The 27,453-nt window shown below is 47.6% G+C and overlaps 1 protein-coding gene and 1 long non-coding RNA gene across 2 annotated transcripts; both read left to right on the top strand.

Moving 5' to 3' along the window:
• The first annotated feature begins 1,845 nt into the window (after nucleotides 1-1,845).
• LOC142418892 (uncharacterized) lies at nucleotides 1,846-3,075 on the top strand. The gene is made up of 3 exons (XR_012778425.1): nucleotides 1,846-1,965; nucleotides 2,391-2,506; nucleotides 2,944-3,075. It is a non-coding gene; the product is annotated as an uncharacterized LOC142418892 (long non-coding RNA).
• A 5,091-nt stretch (nucleotides 3,076-8,166) lies between these two features.
• LOC142418928 (uncharacterized) lies at nucleotides 8,167-15,720 on the top strand. The gene is given in 6 exon segments (XM_075521418.1): nucleotides 8,167-8,252; nucleotides 9,571-9,767; nucleotides 9,770-10,065; nucleotides 14,008-14,077; nucleotides 14,707-14,880; nucleotides 15,545-15,720. Coding segments are annotated over 6 exon segments (999 nt in total).
• The last annotated feature ends 11,733 nt before the right edge of the window (nucleotides 15,721-27,453 follow it).

Below are 27,453 nucleotides of genomic sequence, written 5' to 3'. Positions count from 1 at the left end.
CCCCAGCTGCAGTACCGACGTTTGTCCACACGGAGGCAGCAGCTAGCTCGCGAAAATGCGCCACCGCGCATGCGCGGTTCCCCATCTGCAGTACCGACCTTTGTCCACCGGGATGCAGCAGCGAGCACAAAAGACCCACCGCGCATGCGCGGATCCCCGGCTGCAGTACCGACCCTGTTGCAATGAGCGATAGCAGTGAGCACTTTAAAATGCACCACTGCGCAAGCGTGGCTCCCCATCTGCACTACCGACTTTTGTCCACCGGGCGGCAGCAGCGAACACCAAAAAAATTGCACCAGTGCGGCTCTCCAGCTGCAGTACCGACTTTGATCCCCTGAGAGGCAGCAGCGAGCACTTGAAAATGCGCCACCGCGCATGCGCCGCTCCCCACCTGAGCTACCGGCGTTTGGTCGTCGGGCGGGTCGGAAGCCGGAACTGCAGCTCGGCACCGCGCACGCGTGTGCGCGCACAAGCGGAGCTGTAATCCTGGAGGGAAGTCCTCGCATCCGGCTCTGCTCTCACACACTGGCAGTCATCGGCAGGTAAAAATTCTGCGCTTGGCTTTGGCATTGTCCTCTAAGGGAAAGCTCTGGGTCTGGATGTCAGTTGCTTATTTGCTGTGGAATATTTGTGTTTTTCAGCAATCATTCCAAATAGAACTGGGAGGGTAGGGCAGGGCGGAGTAAGGGTCTTTGCAGGGACCTGGGTAGTAAAGTCTTGAACGTAGAAAAGTTTAAAGCATTTGCTGTACAGGAGGTTTCTCTGTACCTACTACATCCGTTGCTTATTAGCAGCGACTGATGTTTGTAAGAGTACCGTGTGGAAGTGTGAACATTCATTAGTGCACTAAAACTGCTTTGGTTCTGTGTAGAAGGCAGAGGAACTACAAAACAACGTCATGGGTCGTGTCCGTCCCCCCCGTCGTCGTCCCCCCCCCTTTTTTTTTCTTTTTGTTAAACATACCGTGTTTGCAGGGCCTTAGCTTTCTATTGCCAGACTGGCAAAGCGTCCCAAGCTCTGTTCCCCTGCAGTCACCACAAGTCTCCAATAGTTGCCAGGATGGTGAGTTCGTTTTGGGCTTCTAGCCCTCCACTCTGCCATTGTTTTAGTCAGATCCTGTATTCCGCTCAGTTAAAGACGCCCGAGAATTGCTTAACATTTGCATTTGGAAGTCACGCTTTGAACAATGAATTTTCAACAAAATTTTTTTTTTGACACTAGTCAATGCACTCCTGTAATACTAGAGCAAAATGACATTTTTAGCGCTTGTTGAATCTCAGAGTGATAACGTAGGCATCTCTGTTTGAGCCCTTACCGCAACCATTGCAATGTTTGTTTACACCCTGCTCGGTTCTTTTGTGAAGGTGTGTAGCTATGGGAGGTGCGTTATTCCCGAGGTGCTACGGCGCCGATGCTCTGGCTGTTGGCAGGAATGGGCAAAGCGGAAGGCTCTGTGGCTAGGGGAGAATGGCGTGGACGTGCTGCTGCTCTCTCTGTTGCACCAGAATTTCGACGGCTGGGTTGGGCTGCTAAATCAATGGAACGACTGGAAGACATTTCCGAAAAGCGAGCACTCTCCTGTCTTTATCTTTTAAAGTCGTTGTCTTTCTACAGACCCCTGTCCGTGGCTTAGCTATTTGATTGGCGTGAAACAGACCCAGAATTTTGCTTTAAGTGGTGTTCTGATTCGCTGAAATTCCCCGTAGGTAGAGAGCAAGAATTACAAATGTAGCTTGGTGGTTGAAGTTCTCGGGGTTTCTGTGAAAGCTAACTTGCCAGAATGTGTAGGAAGCAGCCTGAATTCCGGTAGAGGTACTGCATAAAAGGTCCTTTTCTGGACAGGAAAAGAGCTTCACGAAACGTCGGCGCTGTTTGCCGTAGGGCCTCCGACATACTTGTTCAGTCATCGTGGGCTTTGTGCCGTTCCCGCAGGCACAATCTTGAACAAATTTTGTACGGCAGCCGGTATCTTAGCTGACTTTCTATCTCGCGCTTGGTTGCTTGTACCTGCTCAAAACTTACTGTAGTGTCAAATGAACCCCCAGGAAAATGTCCTCAACTCGTGCTGGTAGGGCAAGCCCGCTGTAGTTATAAAATCGGAAAATAGCACCATGTTTTGAAACATTTGCCCTGCGAGGACGAGGGCTGTCTCCTGGTAGGCAGCTGAATTCTGTGACTGATTCCACCGGTCCGCTCTGGCACTTGAAGGAGGCAGTCCCTAAGCCAACGCAATGAAAAATGGGGGTCGTCTGGGTTTTTTTAATCATTTCTTAGGGATATGAGGCTTGCGTGGGTGTTTAGCTTGCCCTGTTCTTTCTGTTCCTAATTCTGAACGCACTGACTGGCGTAAAAGAACGGTCGTGTTGTAGTCTGACGGTGTCGTCCACCAGGAGCTGGTGGAAGGTCAGGGCTTACGTAAAACTGATAAGGAGGATTGAGTCTGGAAAGTGGAACGTCTAAACGAGAATTACTGTCCTTGGGAGAGAAGCACATCCTGAAGAAATAGGTAAGCTAATTAAAATGTTTTGGGAACCATCCGAAACAACTAGTAGGAGTGTGATAAGAAGCACCCTCCCGCAAACTATCCTCCTTATGATACTAAAAGTCACACCCCTCGAGCTGGAGACACCAGCCCAAGCAGAGAGCCCTCGCCTCTGAGCGTGCGCAGCATGTTAAAGTAGCGCTGTAGCTTGAAGTTGAAATAAGAGAAATGCAGACCCATAGAAAACTGCTTTGTGTAATTACTTATGCATATGCATAGCTAGACTGTATCAATACTGTACTTGTAGGAGCGAACTTTGTGCTAGCTTTGTGGAGCTACCACCTAGCACCCATCTCTGCGCAGATGTGCCATAAAAACACCTCTGCCCTGTGTGTATATTGGCGTCCTGCACACCGGGTAAACGACCTCACGCTTGTGGGATAACAGTTTTGACACCCCAGATGGGACCGAGCTGACAGCCTCGCCCGGTTCGTCTTGCCGCATCCGACGGGGAGAAGAGGCCTGAGCGGACTCCAGCGCGCACCGACCTGTCGACTGGGGACTCCTTCGGCTCCTCTCCTGCGGTCGGGCGGTAAGTGACAAAACGGTGCGATGCTCCTGAAAAGAGGTGTTTTTTGGGGATAGGAGAAAAGGGGGTAGGGGCAAGATGTCTCGGGAAGCAGGCAGCCTGTGTTCTGTTCTGGGCTCTGCATAAGACGCACCAGGAAAGACAGGTGGCAGTAGCGTAGTTCTGTTTGTTTCTCCACGCTGTCCTGTTCTGAGTAACGAAGGGAGACATCCCTCGTTCTGGTTTGTATAGGAATACTGGGTTTTTCGGTACCGGTATGGGTGCTGCTGCTTCCCAGGAGGCACCCCTTTGCTCTCCTCTAGGATGCATCCTGAAGCATTGCAATAAATTTGGGGGAGATGCCATGACTAAAAATCAGCTAAAACGCTATTGTAATCAACGGTGGCCACGATATCCGTGGGAAGATGGTGAAAAATGGCCTGAGAATGGATCCTTGAAATATAAGGCTATATCGGAATTAATGTTGTGTTGTCGGGGAACTGAAAAATGGCATGAAATGCCTTCTGCGGATATGTTTTTTTTCGTTAAGGCGCGATTGGGATATTAGGAAGAAAGGTGGTTTAGTGGATTCTAAACATCAGATTGGAATATATGTGTTAAAAGAGAAAAAAAGTGAAAAACCTCGTTGTATTGAATGGGAAAATTCGGAAGAGGATATTCAGCTGTTGGTAGCTCCCCCCAAACAGCCCAAATCTGACAGCTCAAGTGGGGATGGAGTTGTGAGTGCTATCTCTAAAAGAACAAGGGGACAGAAACCCATAGTTCGATCTCCCCTCGGACAGGCTGTAGGGTCTGAAGGAACAGCGGTATCCGTACGCGTACCTTTTACTGCTTGTGATTTATTAAACTGCAAACAGGCAGTCGGATCCTATTGAAACAATCCAGAAGGAATGTATAGTACTGTTAATCACGACTCCTAGTCCTAACTGGGGAGATGTACGGGCTCTCCTAGAATATTTGTTTACCGCTGAGGAGAGGAGAACAATTTTAGAGAAGGCTAGAGAGGGACTGATCCAACAATGTGTGTGTGTGTGGGGGCGTGCCTAATACCGATATGTACCTCCCGAAAAAGGATCTGGAGTGGGATCCAAACACAAGTGTGAGGGATTAGAGAGGGTAAAGGAATATCAGAAGTTAATTTTGTATGGGATTCAACATGGAGTGCAAAAGCCTAAGAATTTATCTAAACTATCTGAAGTAAGGCAGGGGGATAAGGAAACCCCGTCAGCCTTCTCTGAGAGATTGTGTGAAGTAGCTCAAAAATAGACAGATCTGGATCCGGAAGATGATAGCAATTCAAAGTTATTTAACACGCTGTTTATCGGTCAAGCGGCAGCAGACATAAGAAAGAGATGACAAAAGGTAGGGGGCGAGGATGGCATGACAGTCTCACGGTTCTTCTCGATCGCATATAAGGTATGTAATAATCGGGAGGAAATAGAAGAGAAGGAGAAGCGGGGACGAGTAAAGCCGCAAGCTTCTTTGTTGGCTGCCTTGACGGAAAAACAAGAAAGAGGGAGAGAAAGTACAGGAGGTGAATTTTGTGGGTGAGGAAGGGGCTGTAGAAATAATAGTAGAAATGGTTATGACATTCCCCTGGGAATGAATCGGCGTGCAAATTGTAAGCAAGAGGGCTATTGGAAAAAAGATTGTCCACGCCGTCTGAGTAATGCGGAAAGAGAGACCGAAGAAGGGGTTGGAGTCATGACGGAGATTGACGGGTTGGACTGAAGGGGGCCAGAGCAATCTATTAAAGCTTCCCCAGATGATCCTCTGGTTCCAGTCAAGCTGGGGAATGAAATAATAGATATTTTTTTTATTTTTCATTGATAGTGGAGCCACACATGCTGTAGTAAGTAGTTGTAGGGGACTCTCCTGATTTCAGCTGAGATAGAGTTAATTTTCTTTATAGTGGCTGGTATGGGGCTATGTTTTGGATTTGTGCTGAAAACAGTATTGATAATACAGAGATGTTTTAGTTGTTGCTGCACTAGTCAAGGACTTTTCAGCTTCCCATGCTCTGCCAGGTGCAGAAGAAGCTGGGAGGGGACACAGCCAGGATACTTGATCCAAACTGACCAAAGGGCTATTCCATACCATGTGACATCATGCTCAGTATATAAAGCTGGGGAAGAAGAAGGAAGGGGGGATGTTCAGAGCGATGGCGTTTGTCTTCCCAAGTAACCATTACGCATGATGGAGCCCTGCTTTCCTGGAGATGGCTGAACACCTGCCTGCCCACGGGAAGGAGCGAACGAATTCCTCGCTTTGCCGTGCTTGTGCGCGCGGCTTTTGCTTTACCTATTAAACTGTCTTTATCTCGACGCATGAGTTTTCTTACTTTTGCTCTTCCGATTCTCTCCCCCGTCCCACTGCGGGGGGAGCGAGCGAGCGGCCGTGTGGTGCTTAGTTGCCGCCTGGGGCTAAACCACGACAGTCCTTTTTGGCGCCCAACGTGGGGCACGAAGGGTTTGAGATAATGGCAGATTTGATTGGAATGTGCCAGATGATAGAATTTATAGCTGTTATTGCTGTTTAGCTATTAATCGGCAGGCTTCTGTGCTTGCCGTAGGCTTGCTTGCCTTACTGTACGCTAGAGTCTAGGGCTCGTTAGTGGCTGCTTTTTGCTTTCACTGCTTGCCGTGCTGCTTATCACCTTACTCTGCTGTGCCGGGGAACATTTTGATAACAGCAATGGCGATGTGCCTGGGCTGGCGGATGGCCTGGACATTGCTGCTGGTTCTGTGCTGCTGTACTGAACAGGCTGGAACTCCAGCGTGAACTCGAGTCGAAGGGACTGTGACCTGTGGATGAATCCACGTGGGAGCAGGACACCCCAAAGCGTCTGTGCCCATGGATTAGCCCATGCCAGAGCAGGTATATCTTGAAATGTCTGTGGCCATGGTTATGTCTGTGCCACAGCAGGTATACCTCTGAAGGGATTCTGGCCCAAGGATAAGTCCGCGCTGGATAAGGTGCACCTCGAAGCATCTGTGGCTGTGGATAAAGTCCATGCTGCGGCAGGTACACCTCGAAGCACCGGTGGCTGTGCGTGAGGCCATGTTGGAGCAAGTTTACTTCTGAAGGGACTGCATTCTGTGGATAAGTCCAAGCTGGAGCAGTGGCAAGGGGAGGACTTCATGGCAGTGTTAAACCTGATGGTCTGGTCCAAAGGGACCAGGGGTGGAGACTGTAATGGAAATACCTTTGAATTGTTGTATCCTCTGATTTGAGTTGCATGTTGTGGGAATTACTATAGCAGAGCAGGAACCCCTTGTTGCTAGCCAGGCTAGGAGCAAGGGGAGGAGTTTATTGCAATGTTAAACCCTATAACCTGGCCCAAAAGGACCAGGGGTGGAGATTGTAATGGATATACCTTTAAAATGTTGTAACCCATGATTTGAGTTCCATGTTATAGGAATTACTACAGCCGGAACCACCTGAACAAATGGAGGAGAAGCCTTACAAGAAGCAGTGCAAGTGCAGCAGTGACCTGACCTGAGCTGGCTTTGGCGCCCAATAACTCCGAGAAACGCACCACCTCTCCTGTCCTGAGTAACAACCGTAAGAGATGAAGACCAAAGTCATGGACTAAATGAACTCAGTGGACGTTTTGTGGACATTTATGGACATTTTGCAAATATTTTGTAGGGGTGGTCCATAGACTAGGAGAATGGTATGTGTGTATTATATCAAAGGATGGGAAGGGTGATGGTGGGAAATGAGAATGTATCGGATAGTGTGAGACCTGAGCATGACGTAAATGGTATGGAATAAGGGGTGGATACTGTCCTGCTTTCAGCTGAGATAGAGTTAATTTTCTTTATAGTGGCTGGGACGGGGCTATGTTTTGGATTTGTGCTGAAAACAGCGTTGATAATACGGAGATGTTTTAGTTGTTGCTGCACTAGTCAAGGACTTCTCAGCTTCCCATGCTCTGCCAGGTGCAGAAGAAGCTGGGAGGGGACACAGCCAGGATACTTGATCCAAACTGACCAAAGGGCTATTCCACACCATATGATGTCACGCTCAGTATATAAAGCTGGGGAAGAAGAAGGAAGGGGGGATGTTCAGAGCGATGGCATTTGTCTTCCCCCAAGTAACCGCTACGCATGATGGAGCCCTGCTTTCCTGGAGATGGCTGAACACCTGCCTGCCCACGGGAAGGAGCGAACGAATTCCTCGCTTTGCCGTGCTTGTGCGCGCGGCTTTTGCTTTACCTATTAAACTGTCTTTATCTCAACCCAGGAGTTTTCTTACTTTTGCTCTTCCGATTCTCTCCCCCGTCCCACCGAGGGGGAGCGAGCGAGCGGCTGTGTGGTGCTTAGTTGCCGGCTGGGGCTAAACCATGACAGGGACCCTTAAGCAGAACTAAAATAAGCGTTGTTGGTGCAAGAGGGAAAAAGACTTTAAGGCCGTTTTTACAACTTATGGAATGTTCCATTGGAAACACTAAATTAACTCCTGAATTCCTTTAGATGCCAGAATGCCCCCTACCATTGCTTGGGTGGCATTTACTTGTAAACTGAATGCACAACTAACTTTTTCTGAAGACTCTATTCAGTTGCATATTCCTCCAGAGACTGCCTGGAAAGCCCAGATATGTTTGTTTATCGAGAAAGATCCTAATGAAAAAATGAATATTTCAGAGGACATACTGAATGCGGTCATACCCCTGGTGTGGGCATCGGAGATACCCGGACGAGCAAAGAATGCGACCCTGGTAAAGACCGAACTGAAACCAGGAGCTCAATCGGTAAGAAAGAAACAGTACCCCGTTAAGCCGGAGGCCCGAAAAGGATTAAACCTATAATAAGCTCCTTTTTAGAACATGGAGTGTTAACGGGAGCGCCAATCGGAATTTAATGCTCCCATCCTACCTGTAAAGAAGCCCCATTCTTCTGAATATAGACTGGTACGGGACTTAATGAGAAATTAACGCAAGGACAGTAGATGTCCACCCTCTGGTTCCAAATCCATATACCCTTCTTACTACAATCCCTAACAGTAATACTTATTTTGCAGTGTTAGATTTAAAGGATGCCGCCTTCTGTATACCTGTGGATGAGCAGAGCCAGACCATCTTCGCCTTTGAATGGGAGAACGCAACTCCGGGACGAAAGACGCGACTCTGCTGCACCGTCCTTCCCCGGGGATTCGAGAACGGCCCTACCTCATTTGGTAAGGTACCGGCCAAAGAATTGGAACTAGGGCAAAACGATCAGGATGCCGTAACATTGTTGCAATACGTTGATGATTTGCTAATTGGTTCTGACAGTTATGAGCCGTGTCTGGAAGCCACCACCAGTTTGCTTAACTTTCTGGGCTTGGCAGGGTATCCGGTTTCTAAGAAAAAGGCTCAGATGGAGGGGGGGGGAAAGGTGCAATATATGGGGTTTGAAATCACCAAAGGACAGAGAGAATTAAGTACTGAGAGAAAAGAGGCCATTTGTAGAATTGCTGTACCGACATCAGAGAAGCAATTAAGAGGATTTCTGGTGATGGCCGGATGGCGTCGCTTACGGATTCCCGATTTTGGACTAATTGCCGAAGCGCCGTATGCTGCTGTGAAAGGACCCGAGGGGATTCTCGAATGGACACCTGAATGTAGGAAGAGTTTTGATGAAATTAAAAGGAAACTCACGGAGGCTCCCGCTTTGAGACTCCCGATTTTGAGGAAACCCTTCCAATTATATGTACGTGAACGACAGCGAGCGGCATTAGGAGTTTTGACACAAAGGTTGGGTGTGGAAGAATGGTTAAGTGAAAAAGGACACAGCTTAATTGATGTGAGCAATCCAGCCTTTGATGGGGCCTGGGAGCCAGAGATCAAGGTGAAATTCCCTTGAGAACAGCAGAAGGAGTACTTGGTAAAGCAAGATAAGCGGGACTAAGCCTGGGAAAGTGCTGATAAACCCCCCTTTGTGAACAGTGCGTGAACGGCAACTTTGTACCAATCGTATAGTTGTTTTAAGCGCGTGGACAAGTATAGTTATCCAATAGAATAGTCGCTGTTAGCGCGTGCTTTGCTTAGCTTCTATATAAACCTGTTAAGTAATCTGAATAAACGAGAACGACCGTACTCATATTGAGATTCATCGTTACTCCGGGTCCGTCTCCCACTCCGACAGTTGGGGAGCCGGAAAAGACCGGTGGGATACTTTTCAAAGCAATTAGATGAAGTCAGTAAAGGTTGGCCTGCTTGTTTGAAGGCAGTAGCAGCTACTGCAACCTTAGTTGAAGAATCTGAGAAGTTGACGTTTGGCCAACCTATTACTGTATTTGTACCTCACGCCGTGTCTTCTTTTCTTGAAAATAAAGGGCATTAGCGGATCTCCCCACGCAGGTTAGCTAAATATCAAGCTGCGCTGCTGGAACAAGATGAAGTTGTAATCTCCCCGACCCCTGCTCTAAATCCTACAACTCCGCTCCCGATTTCCAAATCCGGTGAATTGCATCGTGACTGCTTAACGACCATCAAACCAGCGTACTCTAGCAGGCCTGATCTGCGAGACAAACCCCTATCAAATGCAGAACCAGAGTTATTTACTGATGGAAGCGGTTTTATGTCGGAAGGAAGACGGAAAGCTGGATAGCCAGCGGTAACGCATTCTCAGGCCTTAGAAGCTATATCTTTGCCTAGTAATACATCTGCTCAAAAGGCAGGATTGGTTGCGCTAACACGAGCTTTGGAGCTTAGGGAAAGCGAGTCGATATTTACACAGATTCTAAGTATGCATTCGGAGCAGCGCACGCACGTGGGACAACTGGGAAAGAAAGAGGGCTATTAAGTTCACGCGGGACTCCGATCAAATATGGAACAGAAATAATGAAGCTCTTACAGGCAGTCCTTCAACCAAAGGAGGTTGCTATAACGCGTCGTAAAGCACATCAGAAGGGAAACAATGAAATCACAAAGGGAAATCGAAAAGCAAACCCGTTAGCAAAAGAAGCAGCGTTACAGAAATCAAAATTTGAAGGGGCTTTAATTCCAGTACCCCTTTGGAATTATCCGCCCCCACAATATACCGAGAAGCAAAATCAATTGGCAGAGCAATTAGATTGTTCCAAAAGCGATCAGGGTCGGTGGGTGACGCCACTGAAGCAATTATTAATTTATGAAAAGATGACGGAAATTCTACTTGAGAAACTGCACCGAGAAACACACTCGGGAGCAGATGCATTAGTACTAATTGCCAAAAGACACGTCATTGGGCCAAGAACGCAAAGCCTAGCAGATATAATAGTTAAAAAGCACGCTATCTGTCGTGCCAATAACCCCAAAATTGCAAAGAAAATAATGGGAGGAATCGTAAAATGAGGAACAACTCCCGGGGAATACCGGCAAATAGATTTTACGGAATTGCCGAGGCGTAATCTGTATAAATATTTGTTGGTAACGGTAGACCGTTACCAACCTTTTCTGGTTGGCCCGAAGCTTTCCCCTGTTGTACTAACAAATCTAAGGAAGCGATTAAAATTTTATTGTAAGAAACTATCCCCAGATTCAGGGTTCCAGAAGGTATATTCTCCTATAACAGACCCCGCTTTATTGCAGAAATAGCGCAGGGAGTTTTTAGATTTCTAAATGTTAAATGGGATTTGCATACCCCTCGGAGGCTATGGTCCAGCGGCAAAGTAGAAAGAATGAATCGAACCCTAAAAAGACAGATTTCTAAAGTGTGCCATTGAGGAAACTCAAAGGAAATGGGTAGATATTCGAGCCATAGCATTAATGAGAGTAGCAATTACACCCAGAGTTAGGGAAACCGTTAGTGCATTTGAGATCCTGTATGGGAACGGTATCCAATCGATCATTTAACCGCCATGGGAGACCGCATGCATGTCAAGGGACAGGCTGTAATTAAAGAATATTTGATTTTTCTCTCGCAGAATTTATCCTCCCTGCGTAGGTACCTAAACCAGGAGACTCCCGTTCCCTTGGACGCTCCGATACACCCATTCTAACCGGGAGACACGGTCTACGTGCGAACTTGGAAAGATGAGCCCTTGAAAGAAAAGTGGAAAGAACCTTATACGGTGCTATTGAAAACACATACAGCGGTAAAGGTGAATGGGATTGACTCCCGGATTCGTTATACCGGAGTTGAAAGGGTTAAATACCTGACTAAAACCTTACTGTGATACATAGACTCGCGGGTTTTTTTTTAGTTTCGCTCGCATCCTTGTTCTCTTTTGTTCTCTTCCCCTTTGCAAAGATAGTTTTAGTTACCTGCTGAGCAGAGTTGATGGTAGGACGTTTCCTGTAACTTCTTACCCGATAGGACTAAACAGGCCTCGAGCAAGCTCGTTCGGCTTCCTAATTAAATCACAGATAATAGGAACTCGGGACCTTTGTGCCGAAGAGAAGCGCCAAAGAACTAGTTTAAATCGACCCCCTTGTAACATTCCGAGGCCGAAGGAGGACCGATGAGCTAACTCGATGGCTATCTATGGACAAAGGAAGCCCAAAGTTCAACTAGCGGACAACGTGAGGAAGACTAGGGAAGACCACCGGGAGGGTGAAGAGACCCTAACCCTCATTTTACTGCGCACGCTCGGACTACGTAAATGAACTCTGGGAACTCATCGCCATAAAACTGCCCTTTTCAGGAAATCTGATGACTACGTATGATTTTCCTGTATACGAACCGAGGTGTTGCGCTAACCTGGCGGAGCACGTGCGGCGGAGCGATCCCCAGCCAGCGCCGCAATAAAGAATACCTGCTTAATAGTCATCCCGACTATCGAGTCCCGATTTCGGCTTTTCACGGCAACAATCTGGCACCCCAGGTGGGACCCGCTCTGCTCGGCTGCAGGATCCGCTGAGAACAAGGACTCCCTAGGGTACCCCCGGGATTTCCCCGAGGGCCTCCTCGCCTCAATCGGATCACTGCGGGAGCAGACAAGGACCATCTAAAGGAAAAACGGTATTCCTAAAATCTTTTCTTTTTTGGAATTTGGGACCGGTCCTTTGGAAGGTTCTCGTAAGTCGTAGGAGATGTCCTAGGCTGAGCGCCGTATACCTGGCTACTCGTGCCTGAGGGTATACGTTTGGTACAGGCACAGGTTAAGCCTTGTACTTGTGCGATAACGTGCCCTTTGGTATCGGTACGCTTATGAAACCCGCATGAGTTTTGTACCGTCGGCGGTACGGATTTACCGGCACCTAACTCGGACATTGGTTTATTGATATTGAATTTGGATATATTCGTTAGGCACTGCAAAATCGGCAACTAAGCGTCAATGAGCTGAGTTAATCTGGTGTGACTGCAAAGTGAGCGTGGGAGATCTGTGCGGCTCATCCTGAAAACGAACGTGAACCCCTTTTCCTCGTAAATTGTTTTATTTGTGACCAAAATTTATGGGTTGTATTTGGATGAGATATTCAATGTGAGAATCGTGGAACGTGGTCAGAGTGGGAGGATAAAGCGCGACAGGTTATTAAAATAATCTCTGGGAGAATAACAGAAGTACAGAATCAATAAGGAAGCATGGGAGGACAGCAAAGTGGTGGTATTGTAAAGCAAACCCCCCTAGGATGTATCTTAGCACATTGGAAAGAGATAGGGGGACAACCAGGTGGGAGTGGGAATAAGAAAACACTAATCAAATACTGTAATCAGGGGTGTCCCCTGTACAAATTAGAAGATGGTGAAAAATGGCCCTTTAATGGATCTTTAAATTATAATACTATATTGCAGTTAATGTTGTTCTTATGGAGAGAAGGAAATGGGATGAGGTTATGTATGCGGATATGTGGGTTTTTTTTTTTTTTACTTTGCGGAATCGCCCGGAGAGGCAGAAGGATTGCGGCGTTAACCTCCCGCCGCACGGAGGCAGCCTCGGAACAGAGAGAAATGCCGAACAGAGGAGGATTTACAGGGCGAGGAAGGGGGAAGGCTATCCAAAAGTAGAGGAGGACTGGGGAATGTATTGGGAAAGAATCGATGCGCATATTGTCGAGGGGAAGGACGTTGGAGGAGCGAATGTCCAAGACTCCAAGGAACCCCGCAAATCTTGACTGCTGGAGCAGAGGCCGATTGAGGGGGACCTGGGGAATCTACCCTAGCGGATCCACTGGTTAAGATAAGGCTGGGGAGACAAAAGAAGAAGAATTCTTAGTAGACACAGGGGCTTCTTTCTCTGTTTTAAATCAATAATTGATACCTGTGAGTAAAGACTTTGTGACTGTAGCGGGAGCTACTGGCCAACAGGAAAAGGCATTCTTTCTAAAACCCCATCAATTTTAAAGATTTACACCCTGTGGTGGCCCATCCTTATACTTTACTTACTAAATTACAAAATAATCAAGTATGGCTTACAGTATTAGATTTGAAAGATGCATTCTTCTGCTTGCCTCTGGCCAAGGAGAGCCAAAACCTATTTGCATTTGAATGGGAAAGTCCTCCTGCTGGTAGGAAAACCCAACTTACCTGGACAGCGTTACCCCAAGGTTTTAAGAACAGTCCAACCATTTTTGGGAATCAATGAGCACGAGAACTTGAGACATGGGATCCTCCCTCCAGAGATGGAACTCTTCTACGGTATGCAGATGACTTATTCATAGCGACTGAAACAAAGTCTGATTGTATTCAATGGACCGTTACTTGGTTGAACTTTGTTGGACCGAACGGGTGTCGAGTCTCTCAACGGAAAGCTCAGATGGTGCGACAGCAAGTAACCTACCTTGGATACGAGCTATCTGGAAGACGACGAGAATTAGGAACGGAACGAAAAGAAGCCATCTGCAGAACCCCCCCTCCTTGAAACGGTAAAGGAACTCAGGACCTTCTTGGGAATGGCAGGTTGGCGTCGATTATGGATTTACAATTATGGAATAGTAGCAAAAGCTTTGTATGAGCTTTTGAAAAACAATCCCGCTCAACCGCTTCGGTCCAGCGAAGCTCAAAATGCGCTCAAAACGCTTAAAAAGGAACCGATGAAGGCCCTGGCCCTACCTGACGTTACTAAGCCCTTCTGGCTGTTTTTCCGTGACAAACAAGGTATAGCTCTGGGAGTCCTAGCTCGACGACTGGGACTCTGCAAAAGAGCCGTGGCCTACTTTTCTAAGCAGCTTGACAAAGTAAGCAAAGGGTGGCCAGGGTGCCTACAAGCTGTGGCGGCTGTAGTACTAAATATCCGAGAGGCCCGGAAATTTACCTTAGGCCAAAAAAATCACAGTCCTGGTTTCACACGCAGTATCGGCCATACTAGAACAATACGGAAATAATTGGCTTTCTCCATCCCGATTTTTACAATACCAGGCTATTCTAGTTGAACCGGACGACGTTACTATTGAAGTGACTAATCTTACAAACCCAGCTTCTTTCCTCAGCGGGATTGACATCTGAATCATTGATACGTGACTGTTTGGAAACCATAGAGACTGTATATTCTAGCAGAGCAGATTTAAAAGAAGAACCCTTGGTCGATGCGCAAGCCTCCTGGTTCACGGATGGGAGCAGCTTCATCCGACGAGGTATTCGAAAGGCTGCGTATGCGGTGACGACAGCAAGCAAAGTAATTGACTCTCGGTCATTACCAGCTGGAACATCGGCTCAAAAGGCTGAAATTATTGCCCTGACTAGGGCCCTGGAATTGGCAAAAGGGAAAAAAAAACATCTATGGACAGACTCCAAATATGCCTTTGGAGTCGTCCGCGCTCACAGAGCAATTTGGAAGGAACGGGGACTACTAACCGCGCCAGGGAGACAGATCAAGCACGCCGAGGAAATCCTTCACCTATTAGAAGCAGTCCAGCTGCCGACCAAAGTCGCCATCGCGCACTGCCGAGGACGCCCAAAGGGTAACGCCGACCAGGAAAAAGGTCATAGGTTGGCTGATTATGAGGCTAATTATGAGGCAGCGGAGAGAATGCGAAAGATTTTAACCTTAATTCCGGATAACAGAAGTAGGAGTCTAGGTGACCAAGAAAATGTTGCATATTCGAGGGCTGATAAAGGATTAATAGAAGAAATGGGAGGGCAGGTTCCCTCCAAAGGATGGGCCCACTTGAGCGACGGCAGAATTATAATTCCTGCCAAACAGGTACGGGGAGTTGTTAAAGAACACCACAATAAGACACACTGGGGGGCTGATTCCCTGTATCAATTTTTAAATCAAAAATTAATAGGGAGAAATTTGTATACTACGGTTTGATGGGTGACTCGGCAATGTGAAATACGTTTGAAAAATAATCCCTATTCGGGTAACCGGGCACAGTTAGGAAGTATCGGGAGAGGAAATGTACCAGGGGACCGCTGGTAAATTGATTTCTCTGAACTTCCAAGAAAAGGGGGGTACAGATACTTATTGATACTTACAGACACCTTTTCCGGATGGCCAGAGGCGTTCCCTTGTAGGACAAGCAAAGCGAGAGAAGTAACTGAGGTATTATTAAATGAAATAATACCTCGATTCGGGGTACCTACGGTCATTTCATCAGATAGGGGTACACATTTTTTGTGCAGAAGTAGCGCAACGGGTCAGCAAACTATTAGGAATCGATCGGCAACTGCGCGCACCCTACAGACCGCAAGCCAGCGGGCAAGTAAAATACATCGAGAAGCGAACCTATATTGGTATCGAGCGCTGCCTATTGCACTACTTTGGATACATGGAAAACCTAGGGCCGAAGAAATTCTGAGCTCTTTTGAGATATTATATGGGAGGCCGTATGAGGCGAAATATCAAGGGGAAGATTTGAATCAGCTGGGAAATAATTATTTAGAAAATTATGTTATATCCTTAGGAAACCAATTGGAAAAGATTAATAAGAATGCTTTGGGAACCAGAGCAAAAGGGTTAGATCACCCGATCCACCCGTTTAGCCCTGCGTCACGGACGGAGCGAGGGTGCGCTTCACTCGCAACAGAGAAGTAAAAATATAGTTTATTGATACAGAATAGGGAGTTAACAAAGTTCAATGCGACAGCGTTTTAACAAGATTCGATGGCGAGGTACACTCGATCATAGAGGACAGGGTCAGACAAAACTGTCAGGGAGACCCTCCCGTCGAGTCACGAGGTTCGGAAAAAGATCCCCTTGCTTTCTAAACTCCTCCTCAGAGCGGAGTAAGTGCGGCTAGATCCGGTCCCGACTCGGTCAACTGTTTATGTCTAAAGGATTATATGTGCGCAATCAATCCTTTATGTCGCTTGGCTAAGATTTCAAAGTTTAGCACGTTGTTAGTCACTTACCGAGGACCTGTTGCGGCAAGGAATCTCTCAGCCTCGAGGAGTAACCTCGAGAGGCGTCCCCGCTCAAGGGGAGATCCCGGCGTGCAGCCCGCTGCCGTGCAGGAGAGCTCCAAGGGCTCTCGGGCCGCTCGCTATTTATGGGGGTTAAGACGATTGACCCGTAGTCATATTTGCATGCCGACCACAGATTTTAGTTTCTTCGGTGGGCGCGTTGCACAGTAGCCCTAGGCTCTCGTGTTGCTGTCTGTCTCCCGAATCCGCTTTGAGCCGACGCAGCCATCGTGACCAGATGCGTCCGTTACAATCGCCACCGGTGGTTATCACCTGAGCAGGGTTGCAGGAGATAAAGGTCGGGGGCTGGGGAAGCGCACCGTCACACCCTGGAAACTGGGTTTATGTTAAGAATTTTTCAGGCGGCCCATTGGAAGAGAAGTGGAATGGACCTTATCATCGGGTGTTGCTCACCGCTTTCACTGCAATCAAGATGAAAGAGCAGACACCTCGGACCCATTACTCCCGAACAAAGAAAGCTTCTGAACCGCGATGGACCGTCGAAAGCGTTGGAGATTTGAAATTACGGTTACGACGATAACTTTATTGACTTTAAGCTCATCGGTAGATGCTTGGAACGAGAACTTGTATTATAATGCGATTCAGATGATAGCGAATGCCGCAGGGGCTAAGGATTGTTGGATTTGTACCGCCCTACCGAGAGGTGACGTGAGAGTCCCTTTGTACGGCATAGGGTCGACTCCTTGGAATTGTGAGAGTAATACTCGGCCTGAGTTTTGGGAAAGACAACATGGAGGATCTTGTAGTTATGATAATTCAAGCTATGAGATCAGACCAAGATTCACGTTGCAGATACTCGATAGTAACACCCAGATTCTAGTTAGCCATAATAGTTGCCTACGGAAGGCGAGATCCAATAATTGTCCGTGCCGCCCCCCCGATAACAGATATCGTAACTATTCCTGTAGGAACGGGTGGAACGATCATTCGATCGACAAGACTGCGGTAGAAGTAGGAACTTGGAATTTGACGGGATTGAATGTGAAACCTATAGCCCTACAAAGCGGGATGCCAGTAGAAATACATCGGTTGGATGGGTAAGCAAAAGATCATTTTCCGGAGCTAATCTCACAGCCACCGACGGACCTTGCAAACTACCCGACAGGTATCGGTGGCTGCGTGGCAACGGTATCGGCAGAAAGCGACTCCCTGCGGGATGGAAGGGAACGTGTACCGTAGCTCATTTAGTTCGTTAGGATCGAATATATGACCGGTCCCAAATACCTAGAGGTATTTTGAGAACGTCCTGGAGACGGGCTAAGCGAGAAGACCACCCACGTGCCATTAGGGGAACTAAATTTCATAGTTCTTACCGTGGCTAGCAGTAAGCGAGCTAGAAAGGGCCATAGTAAATGTTTCCGCAGTTCTAGAGCAGATGCAAAATTTAACCATAAATACTATAAAACTTTACAGACAGAAGTATCTTCTCTCAGTAAGGTTGCGTTGCAAAATGGAATGGCGTTAGATTTATTGACTGCCAAAGAAGGAGGTGTACGTATCATCATTAATACCAGTTGCTGTGCATATATCAATAAAGATAAGCAGGTAGAAGCGGATCTAAATGCGCTCTGGGAGAAAGCACGAATATTCCAGGAAGTATCCTCAGATGAGACTTCACTGGGGCTTCGAGGTTTATGGGATAAAGTGACTCTTGGCTTCCCACCTTTGGACGGTCGAAACAATTATTCATCGGATTGATTACTTTGGCGATTTTAGGAATATTTGTTTGTGTGTTTCTTAAGCGTTTTCTTTGGTGTTCCCGGAATTCAGCAGAGACGTACGGCGATCGGAAAAGAAACGAGATTAGGCATCGAGTAGAAACGGGAAGGTATTTTTCTCAGACCCTTGAAAAGGATGAAATATTTATGAATTTTGCAAACATAAAATAATTAAGGATAACACCCTTCTAGGCCTAAAAAGATTAGAAGTATTTTACTAGTCGTAGTTAAAGAGCCTTACTATTTTAATAGTCATTTTATTGATTTTATTGTAGTTTTTGTAGTAAGCTTTGTTTCAGACGTAATAAGACTGTATACTGATGACTGTAGCAAGTAAGCTACAAGTCCTCAAAAGAAAAGGGGGGAATGAAAGGGTTAAATCCCTGACTAAGACCTTACTGGGATACATGGACTCCCATTTTTTTTTAGTTTCGCTCGCATCGTCGTTCTCTTTTGTTCTCTTCCCCTTTGCAAAGATAGTTTTAGTTACCTGCTGAGCAGAGTTGATGGTAGGACGTTTCCTGTAACTTCTTACCCGATAGGACTAAACAGGCCTCGAGCAAGCTCGTTAGGCTTCCTAATTAAATCACAGATAATAGGAACTCGGGACCTTTGTGCCGAAGAGAAGCAACAAAGAACTAGTTTAACTCGATCCCCTTGTAACATTCCGAGGCCGAAGGAGGACCGATGAGCTAACTCGATGGCTATCTATGGACAAAGGAAGCCCAAAGTTCAACTAGCGGACAACGTGAGGAAGACTAGGGAAGACCACCGGGAGGGTGAAGAGACCCTAACCCTCATTTTACTGCGCACGCTCGGACTACGTAAATGAATTCTGGGAACTCTTCTCCATAAAACTGCCCTCTTCAGGAAATCTGATGACTACGTATGATTTTCCTGTATACGAACCGAGGTGTTGCGCTAACCTGGCGGAGCGATCCCCAGCCAGCGCCGCAATAAAGAATACCTGCTTAATAGTCATCCCGACTATCGAGTCCCGATTTCGGCTTTTCACGGCCACAGAGCAAAGGCGGCACCGGACCAGGACAAGCGGATCTTTGCGCCAACTGGATGACTGAAACTCTGACTAACCGGGGACTGTCGATGAATTGTATCAATGTTTTTCTTTTAGAAAAGTACTATTAAAATTACTCCTAGGACACTCTCAGAAAGTGTTATTAATTGAGCACGGTCCAATAAAAATTTTCTCTCTGACATCGATTAACCTAGCATTTACTTTTTGTAACAGATATCTAGTCTTAAAACTTGTCCATTTCTTTGGAAGAATCCATTACATCAGCGGTATAACGGCCTGTTTGCCATTACGTAAATCTGCAGCCGATCCCCTCGAGCGGGGAATTTTAGCTTTAGATTTAAAGCAAAGCTATCTTCAGTCTCCAAATTACCTGCTTTCAGAATAGAATGCGGTTAGCGAACGCGACTAGAGTAGGATTACAAGATTTAAAATACTCGGGAAACTTTTTTTCCTTTCAAAAATTACGTTGCGGAATAGGCTAATCTTAGATTTAATGTTACTACCGGAACACAGGGTATGTCGGTACCTAAAACTGAAAAACAAAGATTGTTGCATCCATATCCCCGATATAACCGAACATTTAGCTCAACAACTAGGTGAAATAAAATAAGTGGCAAAATCAAGTAGAGATATTCAGGCCTCTAAGCAAAATGTTACAAAGCTTTGGGTTCTCCCTAACCGCACGGTTGGCAAGTTTACTTCAAACGATGATTATAATTGTAATGGTCGTGATATTCATCTGTATTGTTGTTAGCGGTGCCTTAAAATGTGTTACACGACTAATTGTACGAGTTACTACGGGAAATAATAGACTATTAATGAGAACTAACAATGAGACATATGGGGACTATGAAGAAAAGTCTCACAGTCACAAACGGGGAAAGTGTAGTCTAACAGGAGGCGGTGGAAGGCCAGGGCTTACGTAAAGCCGGTAAGGGGGAATCGGACCGGAAAGGGGAACGTCTAAACAAGCGTTACTGTCCTTGGGAGTCGAGCACATCCTGGAGAAATATGAATGCTAAGTACCACGTTTTGGGAACCATCTAAACCTCCTAGTAGAAGCGTGATAAGAAGCACCCTCACGCAACCTATCCTCATTATAATACTAAAAGTCACACCCCTCGAGCCGGAGACCCCGGCCCGAGCAGAGAGCCCTCACCTCTGAGCGTGCGCAGCATATTAAAGTAGCGCTGTAGCTTTAAGTTGAAAGAAGAGAAATGTAGACCAATAGAAAACTGCTTTGTGTAATTACTTATGCCTACGCATAACTAGACCGTATAAATACCTTACCTGCGTGACCGAACTTTGCGCTAGCTTTGCGGAGCTACCGCCTAGCACCCATCTCCGTGCAGACGCGACATAAAATATCTCCGCCCCGTGCGTATATCGGCGTCTCGCACAGCGGGTAAACGACCTCGCAGTCGTGGGATAACGCAGGCACGTCGCCGTTGCCGTTATCCAAGCGTTCCCAGGCACAGCAGAGTCATGCCATCGGCAGTACAGCAAGGTGTGAAAGCAAAAAGCAGCCGCTAACAAGCACTAGACTGTCATATACAGTAAGGCAAGCACGCCCCACGGTAAGCACGGAAGCCTGCCAATTAATCGCTAAACAGCAATAACAGCTATAACTTTGGTCTAGCACACGGCAATCAAACCTTTCGTTATCTTCAACCCTTCGAGCCCCACGTCGGGCACCAAAAAGGACCGTCACGGTTTAACCCCAGCCAGCGACTAAGCACCGCTCAGCCACGTGCTCGCTCCCCCCTGGTGGGAGGGGGGAGAGAATCGGAAGAGTAAAAGCGAGAAAACTCACAGGTTGGGATAAAGATGGTTTAACAGGTAAAGCAAAAACCACGCACACAAGCAAAGCAAACCAAGGAATTTATTCACTCGTTCCCATTGACAGGCAGGTGTTCGGCCATCTGCAGGAAAGCGGGGCTCCATTATGCATAACGGTTACTCGGGAAGACAAAATGCCGTAACTCAGAACATGTCCCCCCTTCCTCCTTCTTCCCACACCTTTATATGCTGAGCGTGACATCAGATGGTATGGAATAGCCCTTTAGTCAGTTAGGGCCAGCTGTCCCAGCTGTGTCGTGTTTGTGTCCATCGCCCTCCCCCCCCCCCCCCCCCCCCTCAACTTCTTGTGCACCTGGCAGAGCATGGGAAGCTGAAAAGTACTCGATTTAGTATAAGCAGTACTTTGCAACAACTAAAACATCTCTCTATTATTCACACTCTGTTCAGCACATATCCAAAATGTAGCCCCATACTGGCTACTGTAAAGAAAATTAACTCTATCCCGGCCAAAACCAGTACAGTCTCTCCGGCCTCTTCGGGACCTCTCTCACCCCTGTGACGATGCCCGTCGTTCTGTCAGAACCTTTGGCTAAGCTATCTTTGCGCTCCACAGCAGTCTGTCTCTTTTCTGCCTTATAGTATGTTTCTGTTTGGTGTCTGGCACCCCAAAGATGTCTATCGTCGGCGCAGATCTCCTCTTGAGTTTTTCAGAGAAGGCGATAGCCTTCATCTGTTTTGACGGACGCGTCTCCCGTGATGTTTTGTGCTGTGCTTTGCGATTTATTTTTCTTCTAACTACCTAGGTGTTAATTAGGCTGCTTCATACGGCCTCTCATACGTTTCTTGTATTTCCATGTTTTTTTCAAGTTTTCTGTCCTTTGGGACTCATGTAGTTCTCTTAACGGAGTCAGTCGGAGAGACCGTCGAGGTGCCTCTGAATCGTTAGTGATTTACAGTACATAGTTTACTTTGCAACCAGAGATATTTTTGAGAAAGGATTCTTACAGGATCTAGATCTGCTTTGTCATTCAGTCCCATCCACAACGTAGTTCTCGTAGAAGTTAGGAAGCATGTGCCGTCTTGCTAGAAATGAAGCATAACCCTCTAGCATTTTGTTATTTTCTATTGGGAACTAAAGCATATCATTTTTGATCATACTATTGATATTGCATGTAACGAGCTACTTTCCTACACAGCTTAGCATGACATCTATCTTTTTCTATCTACGCCCCAGAAAAATTAAGTTTAATTTTTTACACTGTCGCATCATCGATACAACAGATGTAGTTGTAGTAAAGGAGCAGGGATCGTCGTCATCTCCAGTAAGGGCTGCTTTTTCTGTCCGGTACTTTGCATGCTGTAAAATTAAGGCCGATGAAAAAACTCCCTGCTGCTCCCGTGGCTGCCTTTATGCTTTCCGATGGTTTGTCCCTCCCTGTTCCCAGGGGATTGTGGGAAGGGTGGTGGGCGGGGCCTGGGGTATATGAGCCACAGCCTCTCATCAGGGAGCTCATTCTGCTCCTGGGCTTCTTGGGTGTGTGTGCCGTTCCTTCAGTTGATTGCTGGTTTTGAGGTAGCTTTTGAGCTAAGCTATTTGGGTAGTTGTGTTTCAATATTGAGAGATGTGGAGGCGTCTCTTTGAGTTAAGGGCTTCAGGTCCGCTCAAGGTTTCACCAGCACATATAAGAGAAAGTACATTTATATGCAGGGTTTTTTTTTTTTCCAATGAGTAATTTTATATTGCACGTTTGGGGTGTCAAGATGGTTTAATAGTATGTTTTGGGGTTTTTTCCTTGTTCTCGGTGCATTGTATTTTTCTGGCGTTCCTGACTTTATTGAAGATGGAGTCTTTTTTTTTTTTTCCCCAGTTTGGCTGTATACTGTGGAAGTTGTTGATATCCTCTCCTTGTAGGACCGATGGTGAGATGATCTAGCAGGCATTAAGGTGAGCACCTCATACGCATCTGTATATTGTAGCATTTCTCAAGAAAGCAGCCGGGATGTGAGGCATAGCGTGTTTGAGGGTATGGAACGGCTCGCTGCCTTTCCCGATTGCCCCCAGAGTACCATGTTGTCTCTTGAAATTTTGCAGTTTGTGGCAGGCCCCTCATAGATTATAAGCATCAGGACCTCTCTTATTTTGTGGGCCTGTAGCAGAGCCTGGAGTCCGTGGGAAGACAGAAGATAGGAGGCGCTCACAGGGCACAGCTTGGAAGAGCAGCTCCCGAGGAGCGGCCGATACAGGGGGTTCAGGGGTGCGAGTACAGTGCGGGAGCTGTTGGGAAAGAGCGGGGTCTTTCCCTGATAGTTCAGGAGAAGAGAAGGGGTTTCTAAAGTTTTGGGACCAGGGGATGGTTGGGAAAGGGAGGCGGGTTCACCAGCGTTTCTCAGATGGGTTTTGCGCTTGGATTTGGGTGTCAACGAGGTCTGTATTTTTGTCTCTCCGCAGCTGACGGGAGGTATGCCAAAGTCGCAAGAGAGGCAGCGTAAACTGTCTAGGCCTCCTCATCACAACGTGCAGGGCTGAACCTCATCTCGGAAAGCATGAGGTACATTAAAATACATCCTCCAGAAGTCGGAGGTCTCTGCTCCTCTGTGCCTTTTTCTTACTTCATTCCCTGACTGAATTTTTCCATCCATCCCTTCACTGTCCCTGTGGATGTCACAGTCATTGTTATTTAGAGGCATGGACTAGGCACTTATTTCCAGATTTCTTGTATCATTGTCTTCCTCGGAACTTCTTGGAGAAGAGGAGGCGTATTCTTTGTGCTTGTAACAATCTCCAGCCAGGGCTGTGGGTTTCTTTAGCTCGGTCCTGGGCACACAAGCTTTTCCTGTTATTCCATTTTTGCCTTTTTCCTGAAGTGTCCAATGAGGTGTGGTCTAGTATCAGTCATGGCAGTTAGGTTCTCTTGTTCTTGTTCAGCTGTTGTGTTTTTAGGCCCAGTTTCTGTAGTCGTAAGGTGTCCATTTTAGATCTTTGAGTCACCGTGTCCCACCGCGGTGGTTTTTCCATCGGCCGCCTGCCGCTGTAATTCCCTAAGGGGCTTTGTAGGTAACTGGGCTCAAGGGTCTCGAGCCGCCGTCACGGTGGACCTCTCATCCTCGTGGCTTCATCTGTCAGGCGGTCTCGGTTGCTTCACGCTCGGTTGCTTTTCTTAGGCCGGCCGGGCATTGAAGATTACGGTTCCCGAGTCCTCGGAGATGGACCGACTATACAAGCGGGCTCCTGTTGTGGCCAGTGACCCCGAGGTAGAGCACAGGAGGTGAGCAGAGCTGTGTTAGACTGCTGGGGGATAGGATATGTCTGGGATGTGACTGTTAAGCTAAGGGAAAGAAGAGGGAAGGGTGTATACCATTTCTGGGTGTTACTGTTTGTGTTTTCTTGAACTCGTGATGTTGCTGACTCTGTATGCCAGAGCGGAGCACGCAGCACAGGTCGACAAGGTTAGCGGAGCAAAGAGGCCAGAAGGGGTAGGCTCGCTGTTTGTTACGGTATTTGCCAGCGTCCATTTGACTTTGTTTTATTCTCACTGCAGATGCACGGTAGGGAGCCGAACACCGAAGGGAGGAGGCGAGCGGAGCGCAACGAGAAGGTAGGTCGGCACACGATGACGGAAGGAACGTGCCGCTGTTCGTGCCTACGTGACTCGTTAATGCTCTGTTTGGAAGGTGTAAAGCGACCCACAAAACAACCTGCAGAACAGGATGTCCGCGCCTGAGCTTGTCAGGCAAGGCGAGCGATGAACAGCAAACCGTAGCAGCGGTTATTTTTGAGGGGTAGATCTGTGAGCGGGCGACCGCTTCCAGGCCCAGCGGTCACTTTGTATCTCTGGTTTCCTAGGTGCCGTGGATGATGCCTGGCAACTGCGGGAAAATATCTGCTAGCCAATATGTTTTTTTGTCAAGGATGGATTCAGACTCCCGGCCCTCTGAAAGCTAAGTTGAGGCACCGGTGCTCGGGAGGGCACGAGGTCGGCAATTGCACGAAGGGGTTGTAAAGATAGCGTAGGGGAGAGGGCTGTCCAGGAGGGGTCCCCTTTGGGCAGGTAAAGGGAGCAAGTTACTCATCAGTATGATGCTAGCATGTTCTGGGCAGGGCAGTTCCAGCCTGTGCCTGTTGTTGTGCAGTTTGTGTGGTCCGTCTTGCGTGTCTTTGAACTTCCTCGGGTCACAATACGCTGTCTTGCGCTCGAGGAGCACGGCGTGTGCCTTTAGTGCAATACCTATGGTCTCAAATGCCTGTACTCATTGGCATAGCATCAACTGGGTGCTTTTGTCTCGCATCTCAGAAGTTTCTGGATGGTCCTCCTCCGCAGCGGCGTTCCTGGCTGCGTGAGCAGGTCTGCTCTAGGCATCTATTTTAGGGCGCTGGGATTTTTCCCCACATCCTCTCTTCTTAGGTCTCGAATCCAAGCTTCTTGCACAGACATCCTCTCAGTTTTGAGAGTAGTTTCTTGTCACGGGCTGTGATGTTCTCATCCTTTTCTGGGGTTGCCATAGAGCCTCCTCACATCACCATCACAGCCCCGCAGGTCTTCTTGTGCCACTACATCTTCCGTCTGGGTGTCGCTTTTCTTGCTGAGTGTTCTCTCATCTCTGAGGCGCCTTGTTTGTAGCGTTCTGTGTAGCGTTGGTTTGTGCGTGTGCGTGTTTGGCTTGGAGCTGCCCTGCTCGGGGGTATACAGTCAGGGTTGGGCTAGGTGGAATAGCAATAAGAATCGCTATGGCTAATCTGTTGATATGTCTAGACTGAAGCAAAGGTTGTACAGTCACGGGGGACGGAGTAGCTGTTGGCAGCAGGTGAGGACCGTGACTTATGTAGTGTTTTGCAGGTGCCGAGGGGATGACTGGAGGTGTGTGGGAGAGGCAGCTAGAGTGCTAGTTGAGCAGAAGGAGTCTCAAAGGTGTTTAGGCTTGTATGTGTAGGGCTTAATGTTTGAGTTATGTATTTCCTTTAATGGCAGGCTGTAGCTGAACTGTAGATGGTGTTCCTAAATAGGAACAAGGCCTCTGGAATTGTTAAGATAGTACTTTGCATCTGGGTGACTTTTTCAATGATTTTATTTTTACAGATGCAGAGGGACAAGGCACGCAACTAATCGCAGCGTAGGAGAGCGGAATGCCGTAAGAAGGGGGGTCGGTGTGTGGAATTAAAGGGAAGATGTGATCAGTGTGGCTATGTGACTACATTACGGTATTTTTCTTACTGTGAAAGCGTGAAGCAGTGAGCGATGTGGGATAAGGGCACCGTAGCTGACTCGGGCAAGGTGAGCGTTGATCGGTGGGCTGAAGTAGCGGTTACTTTTCAGGTGTTGTGTTGCTGGTGCAGTTTATAAGCAGCAAATGTTATCTGGCTTTTACAGGTGGTATGTAAACCTGAATATGGAAAACCAAGGAGACGGAGGCCAGGTGGGTGAGCTGTCAAGGGAAAGGAGTGTGAGATGGGGATCACTATTGGCAGGCTTTGGCTTCAGGCTGTATCTTGGCATGTGCCTTACTGCTGGGTTTTTTTCAGGTGAAGTACGCAGGCTCGGAGGGGTGTCGCCGTGTACTGACGAGGGGTCCGAGAAGGTGAGGCAGTTGTGGGCCAGGCTGGCATCTAATAGCAAAGTACTATATGCTAATGAGTTGAATTTTTACTCTTTGCTTTTGCAGGTTCTGTGCAGGCTGCCTGTGTAATTGAATGAGCGTTTGAGGTGAGCTGGGTAGCAGAGCAGAGGAGCACGGGGCCGGTGATGTCTCGCAAGTGCGATGATAACTTTGCATGTCTTGGCATCGTAGGTGCCACGAGTGATGACAGCCGTAGCATCTGAGTAGAATTAGCATGGAGCAGGTGAGCAGAACAGCACAGTGTGTCTGATGTAGGGGATGTTGTGGGAAAAGGTACGTGGTGATGGACGTGATGCTGACTGATGGCACCGTTGTGTGTGGCTTGGTGTTGTGTGGTGGGCTCTTTTTTGGATGATGATGAGGAACCTGGCAACTGCAGGATTTTTTCAGTGGGCTAATTGTGATTTTGTCTTTTTGAGGATGGAAACAGACTCCTGGCCCTCTGAAGGCGAAGCTGAGGCTCCGGTGCTGGGGAGGGGCTGGGGGATGGAGGGGACAGAATTATTGGCAATTGCATGAAGGGGTTGTAAAGATAGTGTAGGGGAGAGGGCTGTCCAGGAGGAGTCCCCTTTGGCCAGGTAAAGGGTAGCAGGTTAATCTTCAACATGACACTAGTGCGTTGGTGGGCAGGGCAGTTCCAGCCTGTGTCTGTTGTTGCATGGTTTGTGTGGTCTGTCATGTGTGTCTTGGACCTTCCTCGGGTCTCGATGTCCTCTTTGCGCTCAAGGAGCACGGCACACGCCTCGGCCGCCATCCCTAGGGTCTCAAATGCCTGTACTCATCGGCATAGCGCTACTCAGGCACTTCTTTTCCTGCATCAAAGTCTTAAACCGTGGATTGGTCCTGCATCTTGAAGATTTCCCAGCAGTTGTCTTTGTTGCAGCGGTGTTCCTGGCTGTGAGCAGCTCTGCTCTCTAGCTGTCTCTTTTAGTGGAGCGGGA

Source organism: Mycteria americana, chromosome 19 (assembly GCF_035582795.1).
Source record: "Mycteria americana isolate JAX WOST 10 ecotype Jacksonville Zoo and Gardens chromosome 19, USCA_MyAme_1.0, whole genome shotgun sequence".
Taxonomy (NCBI): Eukaryota; Metazoa; Chordata; class Aves; order Ciconiiformes; family Ciconiidae; genus Mycteria; species Mycteria americana.
The sequence above is the reverse complement of the archived record's forward strand: the minus strand, read 5'-3'. Positions and strand labels throughout refer to the sequence as shown.